Raw genomic sequence first — 24,394 nt, forward strand, 5'->3', positions numbered from 1 at the left:
GACCAGTCACTCTCTCCTGTGTCTCCTGCTTCACGGTCTGACATCTGCTTGGCTTCTTCTAGTGACTTCACCACCCTAACAGCCATCCTGTGGATCATTACCCTAAAAAATGTCAAGAGACACCGTTTCCTCTACATTGCTGAGTCAGAGCATCTCTCCTTCCATTGTGCCCGCCAGGCCCCTCAGCAGTGATTCAGAGGAGACAGAGGCAGATCACAGAAGCAAACCTGCTGGAGGGGGTAGGGATCCGTGCAGGGAGGAGACAGCAGATAAGCCTGGAAGCTACAACACTTGAGAGGCGGCTTCTGGAGAACCTTGAACGCCAGGCTAATGGCTAGGAGGAAGGCAGAGGCTGGATTCCCCAGAGCTCGCTGGTCCTGGGAGGCAGTGTCTGTCTGGAGCGATGTTGCTGCCAGTGTTTAGAGAAGGGAGCTGTCGGGATGCCCCCGCCCCTTCCTGCCTGCTCTGCGGAGGCCTCCCATTCTCCCTGTGCTTCTTGAAATAACATTAGCGCAGCAGACGCCCCAGCTATTAGGGGGGAGGGCGGACCCGCATTCAGGCAGCGCTGCCCTTTATCTCGAGTGTCCTCACTGCTCAGGGAACACGGGTCTGAACACATGCACACGCGCCTCCACGCCTGTGGCCCGGGAAGAATGATCCCAATGAATGTCAGCGAATGTAGAGGAACAATGAGGCCCAGTGAATGAACAAGTTGTAAGGGGCCTTTCATGGGGCCTGAATGACAGCTGGATTCCCAAGGAAGGGTGCCAGCCCGAGCAGTACCCACATCCCGAAAGCGAGAGGCCTTGCACGCCGGCCCGCGGCAGGAGCCGAGGGCCCTCCGGGAGCGGTTCCTGGGCGGACTACAGCGGCAGGGAGGTGTGCCCTGCCCTGCGGTGGGCGGCTCTCAGACCAGGGCCCGTTCTTGGAAGGAAAGAACTGAGAAGGGAGGCAAACCCAGCCTCATCTTTTCTCCGGTGACACTTGGTGGTGGCGTGGGTTGGGTTGGGGGTTTGGGAGTTTGAGGGGGGAGCTGGACTGGGAAAAGGAAGTTCATGCCAATAACAGCGATTTCTAAGGCAAATAGCTAGGTGTCTGCTGTTTTTTATTGTCCTAACATCAATCCATTAACGTCTCTTCTTCTAAGCTCTTTAAGTCTCTCTGGTTTCTCTCCCTCCTTCCTCCAGAGGCATTGAGCTGAGTATGTGGAGATGAATAAAACAGTGTTAGTCCTCAGGAAGCCAAAGACTGGTGTGGGGTGGCAGGTGAGGAACGAGCACTTCAAGAGAGAGGTTGGGGTTGCTGCTGCCATAGCTTCAGGCCCCCTGATATGAGACAACAGATGAAGAAGCAGGGGAGGGCTTCATGGAGGAAGTGGTATTTGGGTGGGACTTTGAAGAGTGGGTTATCATAGGCTGGGGTCATGGGGCCAGTTGTGAAAGAGATTCTTCTAGGTTGAGCCAAGAGCCTGAGCAAGGCAATAGGGTTATATACTGAGTGGTATTGAGCAAAATGGTGAAGAACCATCGGAGGGTGAATGGTGGAGCAGAACTGGAAAGAGAGGTGGGGACTCAGGTCATGCAGAGTCATGAACGCCCTGGGGGCACAGGTGTCTGAGGAAGGAAACTAGGACCCTTATTCCAGAGGGGAGAGGCTGAGACAGACCTCAGGCTGAAGTCAGCATGGGGCCGTGTTTGGAAAGGCGGTCGCACTGCTGCTGTGTGGAAGCTCTGTCTGCACTAGGAGAGACTGAGGCAGGAAGTTTGTTCGTTCATTCATTCAGCAAACATTCCCCAAGCTGCATCCCCATGCCAGGCCCTGTGCCAGGGTAGACTCCCAGCCAGTGGGGCTGTTCCCGAAGGTCTCCCGGGACGCACTGGGGACGCACTGGAGCGCTCCGGGCTGCATGGGAGGCTGGCTCACACACTGTCGTCCCGCCAGCTTCCCTGCAGCCCCAGGGTTCCCCAGCTGCACCCAGTCAGAATTGGCAATAGACACAGATAGCCCCTCTGGGGGGTTTCCAAGACGCTGACAAATCCTGTCCTTGTTGCTCTTGGGGGAAGTTCTTGGCTCTACAGTGGGTGAAAGCAGAGAAAAGGGTGCTTTTAGGGCAGTTCTGCCCAGGGTCGCTGGGGGTTTCTGGCATTCTCCCCACTTCGCTCCACTCAGAGTGACCGCCAGCACGAAAATGCCCAGTGAAAAGTCCAATTCTTTTTTTATTTATTAGGGTGACTTTGGTTTGTAGGGCGCACATTTCTGCAATTCATGACCTGCAGGCTGCACTGAGTGCCCAGCACCCGAAGTCAAAGCATCTTCCATCACCATAGGTTTCAAAGTCCAGTTCCTAACCTAAGCCATTCTTTTCTTGTTTTTGTCCTCTTAAAATTAATATCAGCCTTACATACTTTCCTTCACTCCTGGGGCTACCTTCAATAAATATCCACTCTTCGAGCCATCGTACTTTAAATTGAATGACATAAAACAAATCTACTCCAGAATTATATTATCTGTTGAAAACCTGCAGGCCTCTTTTACTTATTTTACTTTCTGTGCGGATAGTGGTGCTGATGTGGGGGAGTCGGTGGCTCCGAGTTTACAGAGGTCTCTTCCCGTTATTGTAAAGGGTGCCGCCTTCTGTTCTGCGGTCCCACCTTCTGTTCTGTGGTCCCAAGATGCCTTCCACCGCGCTAAACTGCACTCCGCCCCGCACCGCCCTGCTACTAAGCCCTGACTTAATCAGAGGTCAGCAACAAGCAGCTGATATAACCTCTGCCTTTATCTCCACCCCGTTTCGCTGTTTCCAAGTTTCCGAAGGGACCCTCACCCTCCGCACTCAGCTCCCTCCCTTTCCCCCAGCGCTGTGTTTACATCACAATGAAGGCAGTCCGTCTTCCTCTCCCCCCCTTCCTCCTCCGTACCCCCCCTTTTCTCTCCATTCTCCTCTCCACCCCCACCCCAGATTTCCCTTCACCCTTTGGGGTCCCCCCTCTCCCACATCCGGTGGACCTCCTCCTGCTCAGGCGCTACCCCCACTCCCCTGTCTCTGGGTCTTTGGGAAAGCTCCATCCGGGAAGGAGAGGGGATGGGGGCTAGCCCGTGTGCTCCTCCACTCTTCCTTTTCCTTTTTACCCCCAACTTAAAGATTCACCTACCCTCTCCACGCGGCTCCCCTGCCCCAACTCCCGGCTTACAGACGCCGCCCTCCAGGAGCCCCTCCCAGCCTGAGGGGCAACACACAGACAGGCACAGAGAGACAGACACTCTGTTTTCTATCACATCACCTCCCAGGGAGCCACTCAGCCAGGGGCCAAGGGTCAGGTCAGGAGGTCACTGGGGCTAATTCAATCTTCTTTTGTACTAACTCCAGCTTCCTACTACCCATGGCCACCCACTCCTCCCAGTTTTCCTGGACTTTCCCTGTTTTAGTACTGAAGTCTCACATGCCAGCAACTCCCACCATCCCGAGCTAATCTGGGTGGCTGGTCACTCTGTGGGTCCCAGACTCTTGGCACAAAATGCAGCTCAGAGCACAGATGACTTAGAAAAGCCCATGTCCAAACGTGCACCCCCGCAGGTCCAGTCATTTAGCTGTGTTCCTACGGCACAAGTAAGGTCCTGCACAGGCCTGCGGACCCCAGCACCACCAGCCCCTGACCAGACGCTCAGACGCTCAGATGTTCAGACCAGGGTGCCAGGGAGGCGCAAGTGCCGCACCAGGAAGGTTTTCCAGGGGGCTTCTCCCTGGAAGAAGTAGTGGTTCTCCAGGCTACCTAGGTGGCTCAGGGAGGCCCCTGGGGTGGGGGCCAGGGCCAGAAAAGTTTGCAAACACCCATTATATCGTGTTGAGCTAAGAAAGGGTGCTGCTCCTGGAACCCACGGGCCACAGGACAGAATGTGAGCTTTAAAAACGTGCTTATCCATTCCTTTCACAGACATTTACTGACCTCTGGGCCACGCACAGTGCTGGAAGTCAGGGATGCAGCGTGGAGCAAAACACTCCCTCCCGGCATGTTGGGAGCCAGAGTAGACTGGAGAGGGCCTGTGCTGCGCCCTGGTTCGCGCTGGCGCAGGAGCAAGCGGAGGGTGTGCAGAAGGCACATGGGAAGGCCTCCCACGGAAGCCCTTCTGAGCAGAGCCCCAGCGGGCAGGCCGAGGGAGCAGCAGGCACCCGGGAGAGGGCCCGTGGGGACCACTGCGCATTCACAGAGCCCCCATGGGTCAGCAGGGCGGAGGCGGTGTGGGGGGAAGGTATGGCGCCAGGCAACAGGAAGACACGTAGACAAACAGGGAATCTGGGGAGAGCTCAGAACAAAGCAAACAACAGGCCTATCAATATCCGAAGGGAATATGGTGGAACTTAGACTAAGGCAGCGGCAGCAGAGTTGTAGGGAAATGCTGGTTTTGAGAAACGTCAGCCATGAGACAGAACTGAGTGCTTGCCGGGGTGTGGGGGTGAGGGAGCCGAAGGAGTCGAGGCACCATGGCCTGGTCACATTCCCTTTGTTTTCCCATTACAGTTGACATACACTATTATATTAGCTTCAGGTGTACATCTTCGTGATCAGACATTTATATAACCTGTGAAGTGAACACCCCGATAAGCCTAATGCCCAACCGTTGGTCAGATTTCTAGATTTCTGGCTCGGCTGCACCACTCACTAAGCCTCAGAGCCAGGAGCCAGAACGTGCGGGGGGAGGACAGGGCAGGGCAGGGAAGGTGTGTTCCGTTTTGGACATGTCAAGTATGAGACGAGGTGGCCCATTTGAGGGCAGATGGCCAGCAGGCAGGCAGCTGTCAAGGTCTGAGCTGCAGACTCAGACCAAAAATTGTCACCATGTGGATGCAGCTGAAACTAAGGGAAAGGACGGGCCACCCAGGCACAGAGGACAGACGCAGGATGGAACTGGGAAGAGAACCAACACTTCCGGGTGACAGGGGTAAAAGTGACGGAGAAGGAGAGGCCAAGGGGAGACTGTCTCAGAAAGGACGGAGTTGAAAAAAATACGGAGCCAATAAGAGGTCAAGTTTGAAAACAATGCTGGACATAAGTTCTAGTGGGTTGGTAGGGACAGCCGTCAGGCCTTTGTGGGCTGAGGACAAATGAGGAAGGAGCAGGTGGCAACAGTGAGTCTAGCTGCTGTCTCAAGAAGTGTGGCTAGGAACAGGAGAGAAGAGGGCTGTTCGGGGGCGGGGGGTGGTGGTGGAGTTTAGGAGTTGGTACGTTGCTTTCAAGTTGGCAGACTTGTGCACATTGAGTGCTCATGGGAGAGAGTAAGAGATGCCGAGACCTTGAAACAGAAGGAGGAGAGCGTAGTTCTTGGAGCAAGACCCTGGGAAGGTCGGAGCCCAGCCGACAGAGTCACAGTGTGGCTGGCAGGATGACCAGAGCAAGGACACATGCGGCTGTGAGAGGCACGGGAGAGGGGCGCTTCTGCTGCCTTCAGGAGCTGAGAGAGTCTCTTGCAGCATTTGCAGTTACCCGTGTGGGGACAAAGCCACCCACGGGCAGGCAAGTGCACAGGTGGGCGCGGCCTTGCAGCGTGGCGAAGGTAATGGATTTGCCTTGAGAAATACAAAGGCGGCAGTAAGAGCCCAGGCTTGCTGGGACATCGTGGTTCTCTGGTATGCCCAGCAGACTCTGGGCTCCAAAGGAGTTGACTTTTTAGGTGAGAAAAGCAATGCAGAGTCTTCTGAGCAGCAGAAACCAGGAGCAATGGATCTGGAAGAGGGCGAGGGGTGGTGCAGATGGGAGGAGGTGGTGGAACAACAGTGTGGAGAAGGGAAAGAGCTCGGTGGGCCCCTGAGAGCACGCAGGGTGCTGGCAAGGAGGTCACGCTAGGTGTCGGACGCCACCCTGAATGTCAGTGACCCTGTGTCCTGGACCCACTGGGAAGCATGCCTAGTTGGCATAGCTTGCGATAGTGGCGGGTGAGGTGAGAGGGAAGTGTGGGGTTGGACTGTGCAGGGCCTGGAATGCAAGCTGGGATAGTCACTTCCGGAGACAGCGGTCCGTGTCGATAGGAGCAGGCTCTGCCCTGCTCACTGCTCCGCCCGTGGGCCCTGACGGTGACCACAGGCAGTAAACGCTCGCCAAACACTCAGGAACAGGGAACAGAGGCACGCGTGCTCCAGCAGCTCACCCTACAGTGACAGGTCTCTCTACCTGTCCAAGCAACTACTGACATGTGTCCTGGGAGGTGACACACAGCTGTGCCTGCCCCACCAGGCACATCAGTCCTGCTTTCGCCTTGCTTCCCCCTTGCTTCCCCCATGCTTCCCCCATGACTGCACGGTGCAGGCCATGGATGAGCTCTGGCCAAGGAGCCAGAAGCCCTGGGCTCCAGAACCAGCTCTTCTAGCTGTGACCCTGGATCTCTGTTACCATACTTGTCCAGGGTTGTGGGGAGGACAGAGGACATAAGGACCCAGTGTGAAGGTGCGTGCAGTACAAGGTGCCACAGCATCTTATGTATCCCCGTAGGCAGAGTACCTGGTAAGTAGTCCGTGTAGCTGGACTCCCTAGTTCCTAGTTGCTTTCCATTCCTTGTCCCATGTAGTCAACTGAATGCTAAGTGGCTGAGGGAAGTGGGTAGGGGACTAAGAGACCCCATACCTCCTTCCTCAACATCCTCATTCCTGGCCTGGACCTCGTGGGAAGAAACATGGCTGATAGGTAAGGTGACCACATGTCCCAGTTTGTGTTGGCTGTCCTGGTGTAATTAATACCAGTGCTCCCCATTCACTCTTTAAAGCATCCAAATTATGTGGTCCCCTGACTGATAGTCTGTGCTGCGTTCAGAGAGTCTGCATCCCGGGGAACACTGCTGTTCACAAACCAGTGGCTTTGGTCGGGCGCAGGGAGAACCAAGAGTGGCTGGCAGCTTAGCCAAACCTCGCCTTATGCTGCGTGTATGTCTCCTTGGCCACGGTCACCCCCATCGTTTCGTTATTCTGCCCACAGGACATGGGGACAGAGCCCCATAGCCAGCCCAGTGGCAGCAGGGAAGGTATCAAAGGGGGTTCTCGCACCCTTGGCTCTCTGCCACCTGGCTGTGATGCCATGGGTTACAACAAGCAGGCTGCTGGGGTCCTGGAAGGCGTCAGCGTACAGGGGGATTAGGACCAGACTCCCTGGCCCTGCTTTTGCATTTTGAGAGGACAGCTCCCTATCTTATACACCTGATCCCAATTTTTTAAAGATTTTATTTATTTATTTATTTATTTATTTATTTATTTATCTCTAGAGGGGAAGGAGAGAGAGAGAGAAACATCAATGTATGTTGCCTTTTGTGCATCCCCTGCTGGGAGTTGGCCTGCAGGGAACCCGCCTGCAACCCAGGCATGTGCCCTGACTGGGAATCGAACCGCGATCCTCTGGTTCGCAGGCCTGTGCTCAATCCACTGAACTACACCAGCCAGGGCCCAACTTAAATATTAAGAGTTGCCTGACACTCCAGAAGTGCCCTCCACCCTTAGTCCACATTGTCATTTTCATGAGCCCTGAGTGGCTATCTTGGAAGAAGGGAGGGAGGAAAGAAGGAAGGGAATCTTCCTGAGAGAGGGTAAGGTTTTCCCCAGGACGATGGGTGGATGGGAAGGTTGAAGGGATGGGGGTGGGGGGCAACCTTAGGAATTATTCAAGTGAATTCTATTTAAAGTGTTCATCAAACTCAAAGTCACAAGCGTTTACCCAACATTTCCTCAGAATGTATGACAAGGTCTACCTCTCAAGGAGCTTATAATAATTTGGGTCAGGCTATGATCAATACAATGATAACACACAAGGAAAATGCCAAAAACAGTGATTTTCAAGCTCTACCCTGCGTCAGAATCCTCTGGAGGGCTATGAAAACCCAGACTGTCAGGCCCCGGGAGTCTGGATTGGGTGGGCCTGAGCATGTGCGTGTCTCACAAGGTCCCTGGGGACACTGCTGCCACAGGCCTCAGGGTCATACCTTGAGGATTGTTGCCTATGAGGATCTAGAGGCCGAAATGCCTCGAATTCACATGGGAAGCTCCATAGAGGAGGCAGCATTTGAGGTGGGTCTGGGCAGCCGACTGGGTTCCAGGCACCAAATGGGGAAGCTGACAGCTCTGAGTGCTAATGATGTGCCGCACGCCGATGCCCGTATCAACCAGCATTATTCACTTCATCCTCGTAGAAACTGGAAGAAGTAGATATGGTTATTGTCCACACAGACACCGATTAGAGGACTCATTGTGCCATGCCAGCTCCAAACAGCATTGAGGGCACAGAGCACAGGAGGTGTTGCTGAGGGCCGCTTAAGACACCCCCCCCCCCCCCCAGCTAGAGAGGTCCCTGCTTCTTCCCAGATCTCGCTTCTGCCCCAGATCTCCAGCTGCTGTCATGTGCCCAGTCCAGACTTCAAGGAATGGGTGGGTATCTGTGGCCTTGGATTTGATTTACTAAAGGGCATGGGACTGGCATTGATTCCTTCAGACACAGTGGAGAGAGGAGAGGTGCTGGCATACCTTTTCCTGAGAAGCGGCCAAGGTCAAGGGAGGTCCTTCCTGGCAGAGGGCAGACCGCACGGAAAAGTGCCGAGAGGCAATTGGGTGAACCAGGCGCCAGTGAGCATCCCTGGAGCATGAGGCACAGGGAGGGGCAGGAGTGAAGCTGGTGGGACCTTCCAGTCCCAGCATTTCCATGCGGCTCTCCAGAGCCTCTCATGCAACTCTGGTTGTGTCAGAGGGTAACTCCTACCGGTTAAAGTATCACAGAGGTTAAGGGGACGGTATTGAGGGACTGCAAGGGCAGCTGTTGGCCAGCTGCATGGGATCCCTGGGCTTTGCAGTAATTATCTCACTGACTGCTTTGCTAAACCCAAGGCTTCCAGTTCCCTGACAGGACCGTGCCCTGGAGGAGGAAGCAGTGAGGGTAAGATATCCGGGCAGAGGTGACACAGAAGTCAAAATTCCCTGGGCAGACACATGGGAGAGGATTAACTCAGGACCTGCAGAGACTCGTCTGGGAGAGTCATGGGTTCCCGTGTTGTGCACACAGATTCCATCAGTCAGGCCGTGACTTTGAGCACAAAATACACTCAGGCACACACGGACGACTCTAGACACCAAAAGCCACACCCGCTATGGGACCAGCTAAACTCTTTAAGTCATTCTAGGTCACTTCCAGAGTCCAGAGTCAAGAGCCTGAGCTTTGCCCTCTGCCAGGGCCTCTCCAGCCCCAACCCCTCTCCTAGTACTGTCAGCTGGTGGTCACTGGTGCCAGTCGACACCAACAGGAATCTCCAGTTTAAAGTGTGGAAGAAGGAGACTTGGTTCATTCGAAATAGCTCAACTGTGATACAGCAAGGCTGTGAAAGCAGCACAACTTTTAGGTGGACTTTGGGCCAGGTGGCCCTAGGGCAAAGCCCCTAGACAGCTCGGCTGTGCTCCACTCCACTCCACTTTTCTCTGCTCCCATCAGGCCAAACGTCTTTGGTGGGGAAGTGCAGCCTTCACTGTGGAAAGGAAAGGGAAAGTGCCCTGGGGAGCCAGAGGGGAGCTGGCTTACATAGACAGATAATCCCAACCCCTGGTTTCTGATTGGTCCATCCTCATGCAAATGAGGACCCCCCAAATCCTCATAGTTTCGTTTGTCCAAAAGGCACTGTCCTGATTGGTCAGAATGGAGCTACTCTGATTGGTCAGCAAAGATGCAGATGGGGGAAATATAGCTAGGCAGCTCCGATTGGATGGAGGAAAGCTCCAGTCCCATTGGTTGAAATACAATTCCAGGAACTCCTTTGTAAGAGCTGGCTCAGATGGCAGAAACACAGTGTAGGTGGGCAGTTCAGTGCAGAGGCCAGTAGTTCTGTGCAGACTTCTCCCCAACGTGCAGTTTGCAAGTAGAAGTGGCTGCTAGGCTCTGGGGGTTTTTTTTGTTTGTTTTTGTGTTTTATTTGAGCCCAGTCAGCCATCAGGAGCCCTTCTTAGTAGGTATCTTCCTTCTCTGGGTCCACAGTTCCAAAAACCACCAGGACACTACCGCAATACACACACTCACACATACTGGACATACTCAGGGGATACAAAAGCCAGCCTGTGGTGGGAATGAGGGACAGGCAAGGAGCAAAGCGGGGCTCTTTAGGACAAGCACTCTCTCTCCCATACTTCACCTACCCGCCATCCTTCCACACCTGCCCACCCTCTGGACTAGTCAGCGCCCTCTGTTGTGAGACCTCCCTGTTCTGTTCCAGAAGCAGAGCTCTCCCAGGGATAGAGGGCTTTCTACTCCACCTGCTTCTTTCCACTCTGTCTTGTTGCTTCTGTCCCTTGTCACACTCTCACACCAACCAAACTTATGAGCTCCACCTCCCACTGGAAAAAAATACCACTTACCACCTGGCCTCAGCCCGGTCAAGGCTGGTGATGACAATGCAGTCACAGGCTGCTGGGATGTGGAGTGGGGACTCAGCGGGGACTTTAGTCTAGCTACTTCAGTCTGAGTGACTTTAAAGCTGTGCCTCCCGGCTTAGAGTAACATGGTCACTGTGCCCTTCTTTGCCTCCTGTTGAAGGAAGACAGACGTGGGGAGAAGGCTGTCTAGGGAGCCGGGAGGAGAGGCTTCTGCCCCAGCTCTGCTCCCGCCTTGTGTGGGCCTTGGACAAGTCAGCTCTTTGGGCCTCAGTGGTCTCTTATCACAGAACATTGAAGCAACACCACCTCCGGTTTTAAAAGCCTTTCTCCTTCCTCTGGCCCATCTGTGATCTTGTGTCACCTTGTTTCTCATCCCACTGACTGCCCAGGGCTCCTGCCCTCTTAGGATGGGCCTCATGCACAGCTGGGGTGATTAGATGGGTGTCACTGTGATGCCCTCAAAGGGGCCTGAGACCCCTTTCACTGTCCAGGTGGTGCACCATCAGTGAGAGACTCTTTCCTGGGACCAAATGGAATGGGAGGCAACACGCCCATTGTGCTTTCTTCTGACCGAGGCACTCGTTCTACCCAGTGAAGAGGACAGGAATGTGAAGCTGGGGACAGGTGAAGGAAGGTCAGAATTTTGGACAGATGGAGCCACAAAATCATTCCGCAGAGTCAGAGAGACCCTGAAGCAGCTTGAGACACCTCCCATCCAATGTGAGATGATGGATTGTTTGATTTTCCAAAGGCTAACTAGGTACCAACTTTGGTACTTGAACCAGGGAGGACATGTCGCTGTGTGCCATTCCCTTCCCCCTTCCCCAAGACCATGGCCCACATCGCTTCTCTGCTGACCCTGAACCTGACCTCAGAATACTGTAGGTAGTCATGAAGATGGTGAGCAGGTAAAAACCTATTGGTTCTGGCTGTCAGTTACTCAGACACAGACCTGGTGTCTTCACATCCATCCACCCAGGGTGTACCACTCAGTTTGTACTCTAGGGTAGTGAGGGTTTGACAAGCAGGGGGCCATCTGTCCCCTGCTTTCTGGTCTCCAAAGCCCTAACTGGTCCTGGGCTCCTCACTCTGACCAGCTGAGATAGGAAGGAGTCCAGCCAGATCCTCAGCCCTGCTCTGGACATCACGCGTGTACACACACACATACACACACACACACCTTGAAAACCATTCTCCAGAAGCTAAAGCAGGAGAAGTGGGCCCTCGTGCCCTGTGGCACCCTTGGCTTGGGCACGGATGAGGCTCACCGTTGTCTCACATGGGAGCAGCCGCTGCACTAACAACTGCAGGGGTGAAATTTGCATGAGATTCCCATGTAACTGTGGCTTAAATTTGGAAAGGAGAAGGGCAGGTCTGGATTGGTGGGTAATCATGCTCCTAAGGAGAACCGTCAATCAGCCCTGTTAAGACATCTACTGCCCACTGGGGACAAGGAAGTCTCAGCCACCATTGACCGCTGAGAGCTGCATACAAAAGGCAGCCAGGAAGAATGGCTTTGACTCCTCCCAGCAGTGGGAAGCAGAATTGCTTCCGATTGTTCTCACCCATGGAATGACTCAGCCTGCCAGTGATTTCCCTTTCACTTTCTGCCTTTCCAAGGAACCCCAGTGCACTTAACTGAAGCTGCGTGGGCCGCTGCTCCCAGCCCACCTGCAACCTGCTCCCCCCAACCCCCCTCAGCCTCTCCAAGCTGCCCACGCTCCCCTACCTCCTTCCTCCTCCATCCTCACTTCTTTTTCATTCATCCATTCACTCAGAAAATGTGTATTGAGCTTTGCACTTGGAGCCCTCCAGGCCTCAGCAAAGCAAGCATGGGGAGGGTTGCAGACTGGGCTGAGATGATTAACCAGCTCCCAGGCTCACCCCCACCCCAGCCCTGGCCCCACATCCCATCCTCATTCAGAGTAGCAAAGGCAGAAGAGGTCAAGGATGGTAATAAAAACACTGGAATTCCAGATAAGGAAAGCTGAGTCGGGCAGTGTACTGGGGCAGGGGGCAGAGGGTCAGGAGGAGAGTCACTTCCATAGGAGAGTGGCACCGTACCCCATTGAGCCCCATCCAGGGCCCCCCACCCGGAGCCCAGGCAGGCTCTCACACTCTGCTGGCCCCACCTCTGCCTCCTGCCGGTAGACAGGCAGGCCTGGCCCAGCCAGGGAAATGGGTGGGACGAAGAGGGTGAGAGGTGGTAATCCTTTCTTAAAGACCCGTTGCTTTAATTTCAAGACATCAGATCTAGTTCTAGCGTCCTTCCACACCGCTTACAACTAACTTCACAAGCACTTTGGTGTGAATTCATCCCACGTATACCATTATTACTGTGGTCAAGCATTTTCATTTATATATACTTCATCTAATCATGTGACTACCTCCTCTCCAAGGTCGGCATCAGGCGAGCTTATCTGACACAGAAAGAAATAGAGATGTGGGAAAATTAAACCTTGTGGCAGGTGACAAACAGACCCGCCAATCTGTGAGCCTTTGTCAAAGGCCTAAGGCCATCATGCAGGTGGCACAGGCATCACGAAGGGGCCCGTGAATGGGGCCCGATGACGCCCTCCTGTGGACCTATAGCTCTACGGGCACAGGCCCTGCCCTCAGGGGGCCTGCCTGAGGGGCCAACAAGTCACCGAGGGCAGGACGAGAAGCTGAACTTCTTGCTGCATGTCCCAGAGCTGGAGCAGGGAGAACCAGAAGTAGAGCTGAGCTCCTCTGACCTCTGCTGAGCATCCGGTTCCATCGCAGGACTGTCCCCAAACAACAGCAGGTCTGAGTACTTTGGGGCAATCAGCACTGTGTAGGCAGAGAAGCAGGAGGAAGATTATAGGGGCAGTGGCAGAAATAGGGTGACCTGGGCAGCGCCTTCTGCCAGGGTGTCTTGTGAGGGGAGGGGGCAGCATCTTAGCAGGGCTGCTCCAACAAAATACCATGGATGGGACTCAAACACCACACATTTACTTCCCACCGTTCTGGAGGCTGGAAGTCCAGAATCAAGGCCCTAGAGGGTTCTGGCCCTGGTGAGACCTCCCTCCCTGGCTTGTAGGTTGCACCATCTTGCTGTGTCCCCACATGGTGGGAGGAGAGGCAGAGGAAGAGAGAGAGAGAGAGACTGAGCGGGCCGGGGCTCTCTGGTCTCCTAAGGGCACTGACCCCACCACGAGGATCCACCCATGTGAATCTCACCTTCATCCGGCCCAGGCCCTGCCTCCTGATACCACCCGTTGGGTGCGGGGCTTCAACACATGAATTGTAGAGGGGCAGAGACATTCAATCCATAACTGGCAGACAATAGAGAGAGAACCTTTACCTTACTCTGTCTGAAAGGAAGCATTTAAAACCACTCGTGTGCTGGGGGCAGAGAGAGCTAGCGATGGTCCTCAGTTCAGCGGATGCTGGTTTTTAAAACGCTTTGTACTGGGGGGGGGGGGGCACCTGTCTAGTCTCTCCGCCATCCCCTGCAAAACAGAGGCTCTGCCTTGTGTTGGGAGTTTTTTGTTTGTTTTGTCTTTGACCAAAACCTTTGATCAGGACTGGGATGCGAAGGACATATAGGAAGGTAAATTTCCTTCTCCCCGGGTGGCCACTGACTCAAATAAAGTCTAAGCTCTGGAAGTCTGGGTTGAAACCAGATAATGCAGACCTCGCTCCCAATCTGCGCGTGTGGGACCCACGTTAATCACATCTCCCCAGGCCCCAGCTGCCCTTCGCAAACTCAGCCAGGGTTCCCGGGGACCTGGTTTTATTAAAACACGCACTGCGCTCAACTCTACGAGGGACACAGCGAAACTCTAGTCTCATTGCCACCTTGGAGGAGATTGAAAGATGGTGAAGGGATAGCCCTTCACCCCCAAAGCAAGAGCTGTCCCCAAGCCTAGCACCCCGAGTGCCCAGTGAGCTGCGCACCACAGCAGCTGTATCAAGTGGAGGGACGTGGAGGTGGGGAGACCCAAGCCAGGCCAGGAAGAGGCAGGATTCATCCTGTGAAAGGAAGCCAAGGGCTCGGTGCTAGGTTTAAGTTCTTTGCAAGAGGCCCGCCCCTCTTCTTCTAGGCACGCTACTCCCTATTTGGCACGTGGTCTAAATGTGAATGAATAATAATGAATGTGTGTTCTGGAGTTCCACAGATAGACCTGAACCAAGAAAACAAACGCGTGGCTCCCCGGGCTAAGGTTGGAAGTTGTCCTGGACTGGGAGGCCCCCAGAGGGAGGGAGACTGCTGCAGACAGAGCTCCAGTCCCAGCCCAGCAGCCACGAATGGAGCTGGAGGCAGTTCAACTCCCCCATCCCCCTCCACTGGGCCCAGGCAGAGCCTGGCGCAGCTTCTTCCTCGGCCTTCTCAGGCACCGACCCCCAGGGGAGTCATCCCTTACAGAGCTGCACGCTCACAGGATGGGACCCCGTCTGGGTCAGGCAGCCTTACACGCACACTCCCTACCTACCTCCTTGCACAATCAGCAGGGAGCTGCTCGCCCTGGTCTGGAAAAGGGAAGTCAGTTAGCCCTGTCCTGTCGACAGACCAGAAAGGATAGTTCTCCGGCCCAGAACTTCTGATGTGACTGGGTAAGCCCCTCCCCCGCCTAGGGCCTCTGGGCGGCCTGCACCAGGGAACAGCTGGAGGAAAGGGTCTCTAAGGCTCCGCTCGGCTTCAGCGTTATGGAATTTGGACCGTGGAAAGTGCTGCCCTCAGTGTCCAGGCTCCCTCAGAGCAGGAAGGTCCTTTGTCACCTTCAGCAGGACACTGTCTTTGGCCAGGACTCCTTCACCTGACCCTGGAGTGACCCACGGAAATGGGATTCAGGGCTCTGGTCCCGCTCTTGCTGCCCTCCTTCGATGAACTGGCCAATATGGGTCTCAGCTGCCACCTCTTCTTGAGTTTCATTTTAAGGGGGAGGGGCTTTAAAACAAGGTGTCTTCCAAGATTCAAAGAAAATAAATCTTACAAAAATTCTCACACATGTGGGGAAGTAATCACATACAAAAACGTTTTAGCAACAAAATGGAAACACCTGAGTAGAAAGGGTCACCAAAGTGTGGTAGAACAACCATGCAGGGGGTGGAGGAGCGGAACAGGAGTGGGTCCCCACAGGCAAATGCTCAATAAGACAATCGGGCATGCAGAATGATACGTACAACGTGATCCCATTTATAAAAACGAAAAGCAAAGCATACATAGAGTATTCTCGTATGTTAAAATATGTTTAGTATCAAAGAAGCACCCAGAAAATTCATGATAGGGAGGGACACTGCCTCCCCCACCCCCGCCAGAAAGAGAGCAACAGGGAAAGGGAAGGAATGGGGAGTGGGGATTTCAACTTAAATATTTTATTTCTGAAACAAATACTATGTTTTAACAGTTGTCAGTTCTTCATGAGTTACCCAGGTTATTTTTATAGGATTTTGGTATTTTAATAAGCAATTAAATTTAAATAGAAGAAAGGTTTAATAGCGGCATGTCAGGGCTGAGGGTGAGCGTTGGTAAGGTGCCCACCCAAAGCCCACCCATCAAAGTCCAGGTGGCTGCCCCTCTGACCTCCTGACCCCTCCTTTCATTTAATGACCCCTTTGAAGTGGGTCTGAAGCCTGCCCCAGTCCTGGGAAGGGGGCTGCAGGGCCCTGGAGGCTGAGTTTGGGAGGAACGAGCTGCACTGAGGTGATACCACTTCCTTAGTTTTGCTCCCTCTGCTTGCTCCCACTTCCCCAGTCCCTGAAGGGAAGCCGGGAGTCATTAGTTAAGACAATAATCTAAAACCAAGTTATTCATTCCTCCTCAGAGCCCCAAGCTCACGCTTGATCCCCCCAGAACAGGAAATATTGGGCTTTTTAGCCTGGGTCAATCAGGGGGCGTTCCAGATCAAGTGACCCTAGGAAGTTGCAGCCAAATCTTGGAAGAGAGGCACTTCTGTGAGGAGTCAATAGCTCTCACTCTCTTCTCAGGAGGTCTCAAAGAGCCGAACTGAGCCTAGCCCCTCATGTTGTGTTGGAAACAGCCCAGGGAGCGCCCAAGGCTCCGCGACAAAGGGGGGGTTACACCTGGCACCCCGCCGTCTCTCCCGAGCATCGTGGGGAAGCTGCAGCCCTCAGACCGCTGAGGCAGTGTTGGTGGCTGGCCGGGTTGACCTGGGAATGCAGGGAATGAGCTATCTGTCGTATAACTGAATATCCCAGCAAACTTGCCTGGAGAATAATGAGAAATAATAATAATAACCAGCAGTGGTGAATTTTTCCAAATACTTGCTAAGCTGTCACTTCTTTCGTGTTCATACTGTGAGCTCTGGAAAAAAAAATGACACCAATTAAGAAGGACTCCTGGTGGCTAGCTGGGCTCAAATTTTTAAAAACAGTGTGTAGCACCCATTTCTGCATAGGGGCCTCTCAGCAAACTGCACTGCAGGAGAAGCCTCCGTATTACATCACCTGCCTCTGAACTGCTAATCTGCCCGCCTGCACCGTGTGTCCGCCCTCTGAGCCAGCCCTTATAAAGGAGTTCCTAGAATCCAATGTCAGCCAATAGGACAGAGGCTTTTCCCATCCAATCTTTGCTGACCAATGAGGGACCAGGGGTGGGGCTTCTATCAATATAAGCCAACTCCCCTGTGACTCCAGAGCTGGTTTCCAAATTTGGAGGGTGTGGTTTTCTGACACCTGCTGAAACACTGAAGCATGTGTAGAGGTTCCAGTGGCACAGACTGCCTAGCCGAGGAGGGCACTGGCCCCAGGGCGCTCTACACAGCACCCTGGAGCTGTTCCACAGCAGCCATGTTTTACACGGCAGTGCTGTATCTCTGTTAAGCTGCTTGCACCTGCAGCAGTGAGGTTTCCTTCACCACACCTGTTGGTGTTCAGTGGGCGCCAGTGACAATACAGAAGTCCTGTGGCAGGGCAGACATGGTTGCCTCCACTTCACAAGTGAGGAAACTGAGGCACAGAGTACTCAAGTCACTTGCTCAAAGTCACACTCAATCAGTGGCGCAACTGAGGTCATAAAACTTTCTGTTCCTCTAAAACCAGCCTTCTCAACCTTATCACTACCGACAGTTTCAGTCAGATAACTTGTCATAGGGACTGTCCTTGTCACAGGGGCCCCAGTCACCCCAGTCATGTCTGCTAGACCCCAGTCTTGTCTCCAAATCTGCCAAGTCACCCGATCGAGAGCCTCTGAAACACCCAGCTCCACCTGAGGCCTTGCTGCCGCCGCTCTCCCCAGGGGACCATGCTATCAAAAACGGTTGTTGGGCCACCTCTTCCTGAATGCCATCTTCTCAGAGACCCTCTGTGGGCACCTCCAGTGGAGTGGTAAACACACACACATGCGCACACTGTTCCCATCTCTTTGACTTTTGTTTCTTATTCTGTGCACTTACTGCTCTCCTCCCACCCCTGCACTGCACATACTTGGTCCTCGGCAGATGCTGAATAAATACGTACTGAATAAAGGATGTAACGAACCCCCACACCCACCCACAGCCCCATCATTTAGGCTCAGCCTGCAGATGACATTGCACAGCAGCCACTGGGACACGCCCTGCTGGGTGGGCCTGGGGGTGGGGGCACAGCTTGCCCTGGGAGCCAGGGGAGGCTGCACGAGGGAGCTGGCACGGCCTCCCTGAGCTCAGTGGGCCCCTGTTGCACCTGCTTGGAGCCACCTCCTTGGTGGGAGGGGCCAGGCAGAGCAGAGATGCCTGCAGGGGGGCTGTGGCTGACACTCCCAGCAGGACCACTCCCTAGGAGGGTGTGTGGAGAAGGAGAGATGGGGAGGGTGAAGGAGGGAGAGGAAATTGGGAGCAGGAGGGGAAATACGGGGGAACTGAGGAGTGAGGTGGCTAGAGGCTGAGCATCCTGATCTTGTGGTGAAGAGGGAAGGACAGGCCTGGAGAAGAGGGAAGGACAGATACGGACCCTCCCCGACCCCGGCCAGAGCTGCTCTTCCCTGCAGTTTGGGTTGGGAGGGTGCGTATCGTATTTCTCACCTTCCTGAGTCCAGACAGGCCCCTGTTCACCTCTGTGCCTCTGCCTCCACTTTCCAGAAAGGGACGGTCAGAGGCACGTGTCCCGCTGGCGTCAGCCCTCATTCCCTTGGGAAGGAGGTGCAGAGTGGAGGGGGGAAAGATGGCTGTGGTGGGGCAGAAACAGCTCAAAGCTGAGGGCGCCCCAGGATCCAGGTCATTGCCTGCCGGGCATAGCAGCCACAGTCGTTTGTGGGGGTGGGGTGGGAGGGGCTGGCACTGGGTCTGCAGGGAGGCCCCCTGAGTTCTCTGGGGCCAGAGTCTGAGAAGAGTAGCCAGGGGCGGGAGATTCCTTTCCCACTAGCTGTTCTCTTTTTCTCTCTTCCCTTAGTAGCTGAAGCCTAATTCTTGATGGACTCCTTTGAAATCAGTAGGAGGTCATGCAGGAGAAGGTTACTCAGTGTGAGGTTCTAAGGTTCCTTCCCTTTTTTCTCCCCGGTCCTTCCCTCTTCCTCCCCCCTGCTTGAATCTCTAAGATCCAGGTGATGGCTTATTTCCACCCTGAGTACGTACTGTGGGCCAATGGGATTTGTTTCCCAGGAATAAAAATGTGCTCCTTCCCCTGTCCTTCCTGAACATAGAGACGCAGTCCTGCGGGGCTGGGTGGGTGGGAAAACTGGGGCTGGGAACTAGGCTGGACCACAGCCAAGTCTTCTGTGATGTTCTCTCCAAGTCGAAAACAGAACAAGTCCAGACACTGAGAGGTAATTAGTTTAGCTCCAAGTGGTTCTGGGATAATCTCAAACTTCAAAGCTCCTCTGTGTCAGGATCTGGGGAGCAGAGGGAGGGCGGGGGTCAGGGGCTAAGAATGCACTCAGAGGACCAGCAGCCACCCCCCTTCACCCCCATCTCTCATTTGCTCCCCTCCCATCCGTGGTCTTTTCCTCTCAGTCCCCTAGGGCCTAGAACAGTGCTTTCGCTTCACAAGTCATCCAGCTGCCACTCCGTTAGCAAAGGGGCTCACCTGCCCTTAAAACTTCATTGGTGTCCACCCAGAAGGGAAATGAAGCCCTGGCCAGAGGCGAGGACCCTGACTGCTCCTCCAGGCTTTCTCCCTCCCCACCTAGGAGACTCCTTCACCATCCAGGACTGACCCCTAAGGTCTCTGTGCCTCCCCTACAGCCGTCAGCAGTGTGCCGAAGTGTGGGTTCATGGAACCTGGGTCGGGTTCCACCATGGCCACCAGCCGATGGAACAAGGGGCAGCTCCCCTAACTGCTCTGAGTCTCTGCCTCATTCTCCTCATTTTTGTTCTAGGAGCTAAGTCTTCGCTCTCATGGACTTTGCATTTCGGTGGAGACATTCACAACATAAATTTAAATATGAGATTATTACAGGTTAAAGCAAGTGTTACAAAAGAAATAAACAGGTTGGGATAATGGAGAGTAGTAGGGGAGCGGCACTTCTCCCAGGGTGACCAGGGAAAGCTGCCTTGCAGAGGTGACATCTGAGACAGCGTTCTGTGTGAGGAGCTGAGGGAAGAGGCTTGTCAGCAGAGGCAACAGCAGGTGGAGAGCCGCTTGGTGGGAAAGGCTTGATTCCTTCAACCAACNTAGGGCCTAGAACAGTGCTTTCGCTTCACAAGTCATCCAGCTGCCACTCCGTTAGCAAAGGGGCTCACCTGCCCTTAAAACTTCATTGGTGTCCACCCAGAAGGGAAATGAAGCCCTGGCCAGAGGCGAGGACCCTGACTGCTCCTCCAGGCTTTCTCCCTCCCCACCTAGGAGACTCCTTCACCATCCAGGACTGACCCCTAAGGTCTCTGTGCCTCCCCTACAGCCGTCAGCAGTGTGCCGAAGTGTGGGTTCATGGAACCTGGGTCGGGTTCCACCATGGCCACCAGCCGATGGAACAAGGGGCAGCTCCCCTAACTGCTCTGAGTCTCTGCCTCATTCTCCTCATTTTTGTTCTAGGAGCTAAGTCTTCGCTCTCATGGACTTTGCATTTCGGTGGAGACATTCACAACATAAATTTAAATATGAGATTATTACAGGTTAAAGCAAGTGTTACAAAAGAAATAAACAGGTTGGGATAATGGAGAGTAGTAGGGGAGCGGCACTTCTCCCAGGGTGACCAGGGAAAGCTGCCTTGCAGAGGCGACATCTGAGACAGCGTTCTGTGTGAGGAGCTGAGGGAAGAGGCTTGTCAGCAGAGGCAACAGCAGGTGGAGAGCCGCTTGGTGGGAAAGGCTTGATTCCTTCAACCAACAGGAAAGCCGAGTGGCTGTGACTGTAGTTATGAGCGAGGAAAGAGCAGGGAGAGAGATGGTTGGAGCAGCAGGTAAAACCGGGTCCTGTTCGGGGCCTGCAGGACTTGGTAAGGAGTCTGCTCTAAGAACAATGGGAAGCCTTGAAGGGTTTCCCTCAGGTGTGTGATGGTTGTGCCGCTTCAGGTGCGGAGGACGGCAGAGTGGGGGAAGACCAGTTTGGAGGCTGTCTCGCCGTGCGGGTGAGAGGAGACCACAGTGGAGCAGGAAACCACAAACGGATCCACAAAGAGCAGCTGCCTGATGCTAGCGATAACCCAGCCGTGGTCTGCGCATCTCTCGGGCAACGCCCTTGCAGTGTCCTCCTGCTGATCACACATCTGTAGAGCACCTGTCGAGTGCTGAGCAGTGCCCTTGACCTCTGTTAATGTACTTCATCCTCAGACTGGGCCTCTGAAATAGCCATGTCATCATTTGGTAAGCAAAGGAACCTCGGAGAAGTCGATTTTCCAATTCGGATCTGCCTTACCTCCCCACACTGGACATGCAGATGCCCACAGATGTACAATTGGATGGGCAAAAAGGAAGTCACCAGTTGCCCAAGGGGCATAATGTGCAGAACGCAGGAGAGGCTTCTGGCCAAACATAGCTCTCCTGCATATGGACCACAGAAGAATTCATTGCCTCGAAGGAAATAAAGTCCTCAGCTAAGCAAGAGATGGCTGACCAAGGGGATGAAAACGTATTTTTCACTGTCGCCTGTGAAGCGAGCAGAGGACCTCCATATTCCTGGGTAGCACTGTCAGGGAGTATCCCACTCCCTGGGAAGTTACAACGGCAGGGAAGTTGCCGTTGTAGAGCAAGAGCACATTCTGGAAAACGTGGCGGTGGGGGCGCATTGAGGGTAACACCGGAGTGATGAATGTCCGGTGATGAATGCTGGAGGGAGCACTGGTAATAATATAATATGGATGCCAGTGGAAGTTTAGGGAATGCCCAGCACATGCCCATTAGCTCCTGGCAGCACCGCACACTCCTCTGGCGACAGCCCTCAGGGCAGGCGTGGCCGTGCCGCCCGCCTTCCCCCTAAGGGGCCATCACCCTAACAAAAGCTTTTCATAGGAGAATGTACGTTACACTCACAAAACGCCTTTTGGTTGTGTTGTGCTTTTACTTATGAAATACAGAGCCTGTTTATTCATAACATAACCACTTTATTCTTCAGGATAACAGTGCACAGCTGAATCCAAGCCTTCCATTCAGAGCTGAAGGGTCCGTCCGCCGCGTGCGCAGGTCTCCATAGCCTGCCGGGGACTTTTCACCCCTTCAGGATCCACAGCGTCATCTAGAGCAGAATAAGGAGAGCAGGGCTCCTTCTGACTTTCTATTTTATTAAACTCATAGTTTTGTCTTTCCTGTTGGCTATCTGTTGACTGGCTAAGAAACACTCCCATACAACGCATGCCAGCCTCCCAGCCTTGCTTCGCTTACAGGTTTGCCCAGCAGGCAAGCGCATTGGCACCAGCGCCGCAGTGCCTCCTCTGTCCGGTGAGGGGCCACGTCTTGGTTACTGTTTTTGACATTTTTCATAAGATACACTCCAATTACTTTTTTAAAAAATTTAAGTGTGTTTTAGCATTAGTTCATGACACCGAAGGTTGAAGACGTTAGAGAGTTCGCCCCACGTGGCACAGCTGGCAGGGGTCGGGGAGGCACACCTGGGAATCCAGACCGTCCGTCACGTACTTCTCCACGTCCGAGGGTGCAGTTATCTCCCTCCTCTTTCTCTTTTGGACCCTCCCCAACCAGGCCTTTGTTCCACCACTCCACCAAAACTGCTCTTGCCGAGGCCCCTGATGACCTCCCCATGGCCAAATCCACTGGCCACTCTTGTCACCACCTTACGGCAGCTGTGCTGACACCGTCCTAAGTGACGATGGCTTCCCCACCTGGCTGCCCCTGGGCTCCTGCGTTCGGAGCTGCCCAGTGTCACCCCTCACACTCCTCGCCTTTCTGCCGCCTCAAACCAGCCCTCGGACCTCTCTTGTCTTGCCGCCCTCGTGCCCCTGTGGCCTCCTCCAGCCTCACAGTGGGCTCCCCTCCACAGACAACCTCCTCACAGAAATCTGCAGCCCCCGGGCACCCACCCGCCCCACTGCCCACTCCTCGCCGCCGTCACCGCACTCCTCGTTCATCCGCCCCCACTGCGTCCTGAACGGGCTCCTTTTGTGGTCTTGGCCTCCCAGTGAGTGGTTCTGGTTACCTGGGTAAAGGCAGTGGAGTCACCCTGGACCACTCTCTTTCTCTTGCTCCCTGAGTTCAATCCACTGGCAAGTCCTATCAGCTGAACCTGAAAATTACATCTAAAATTTATTCCAAAGCCACCACCCTGGCCCAGGCTTGGCAGTCACTCACCTAACATAATTGGCCCACCCCGCAGCCAGGGCCTGTGGACACCGGGCTTCTCCCCTCGCCCACCTGCCACTAACTGCTGTCCAGCAGGCTGGTCCCCTCACTGCTCCCCCACGTGCCAGGCAGTCTCCACTGCAGGGACTCGGGATGTACATGCAGGTTGCTTCTGAACCGCTTCTTTCTCCCCCACGTTCTCACGTGGATTGCTCTCTTGTTTGAGGGGTGTCTCTTTAAATGATACACCAACGGAGAGGCCTCCCTTGTGTTCCCTGTATAAACATCCACCCCCAAATTCCATCCCACGCACTCTGCTTTATGTCCCCATAGTGCCCCTGTCACTCGAGACGTGTACATTGCTCGTCTGTGGCCCGCCCACACTACACTCACCTGGAGCCCAGGAGCACAGGGACAGTGAGTGTCCCGGTCCCTGCTGTCCTCCTGCCCTCCGGGCTCAGAGCAGCACCCTCCAGGAGAGGGGAGCCTAGAGACAGGTCTGAGCTGTGGAGGTACCTGCGCCTCTCTGCCACCTAGACCCTGCAGTAAGAGTGACCTCTCTTCCAGTCACCACCGAGGACGCCAGTGACCAGCCCCAGCTGACAGCTGCCCTGTGTCTCCTTCCAGGTCTGCGCTGTCCCAGGCCCGGCGAGGCATTTGCTATGACCGCAGTCTCCTCGAGGAGCCAGGACTGCCCCTCGCTGCCGCAGCCACACCGGATTCCCGCACCCCCCCGCCTGTGCCCGGCCCCGCGTCACCATGGGCAGCGTCAGCAGCCTCATCTCCGGCCACGGCTTCCACAGCAAGCACTGCCGGGCGTCGCAGTACAAGCTGCGCAAGTCCTCCCACCTCAAGAAACTCAACCGGTACTCGGACGGGCTGCTCAGATTCGGCTTCTCCCAGGACTCGGGCCGTGGCAAGTCCAGCTCCAAAATGGGCAAGAGTGAAGACTTCTTCTACATCAAAGTCAGCCAGAAGGCCCGGGGCTCCCACCACCCTGATTACACTGCACTGTCCAGCGGGGACTTGGGGGGCCAAGCTGGGGTGGACTTTGGCCCATCTACCCCACCCAAGCTCATACCCTTCTCCAGTCAGCTGGAAATGGTAAGTAGGGGTCTCTGGAGAGGGCGGGTGGGCTGCCGAAGCAGGAGAGACCAAAATGGGGGTGGGGAGCACAGGCCAGAGCGGCTCTGTAAGGGTGGCAAGCTCCGCCGCACTGCAGAGATCAAAGGTTGGATGAGGACAGAGAAGCACCGGTCAGCCTCGGCGAGCCATTAGGCAGAGAGCAGAGGGGAAAGGAAAGGCTCTCGAGCTCCCCTGGGTGTAACTGGGCTGTGGCGGCAGGACCGTCGGCAGCGTTTGCAAGTGCACAGGGAGGAGA

The 24,394-nt window shown here is 54.6% G+C and overlaps 1 protein-coding gene across 1 annotated transcript in view; it reads left to right on the forward strand.

The window, feature by feature from the left end:
* LZTS1 (leucine zipper tumor suppressor 1) overlaps nucleotides 1-24,394 on the forward strand; it is a 52,041-nt gene that overhangs the window by 20,084 nt on the left and 7,563 nt on the right. Inside the window, exon 2 of the mRNA XM_037028852.1 lies at nucleotides 23,641-24,117. Coding sequence (XP_036884747.1) covers nucleotides 23,773-24,117 — 345 coding nt within the window. The 5' untranslated portion in view covers nucleotides 23,641-23,772. The remainder of the gene's footprint in view (nucleotides 1-23,640; nucleotides 24,118-24,394) is intronic.

Source organism: Sturnira hondurensis, unplaced genomic scaffold (assembly GCF_014824575.4).
Source record: "Sturnira hondurensis isolate 20B ecotype Veracruz unplaced genomic scaffold, ASM1482457v3 Scaffold0020119, whole genome shotgun sequence".
In the NCBI taxonomy this organism is placed as follows: Eukaryota; Metazoa; Chordata; class Mammalia; order Chiroptera; family Phyllostomidae; genus Sturnira; species Sturnira hondurensis.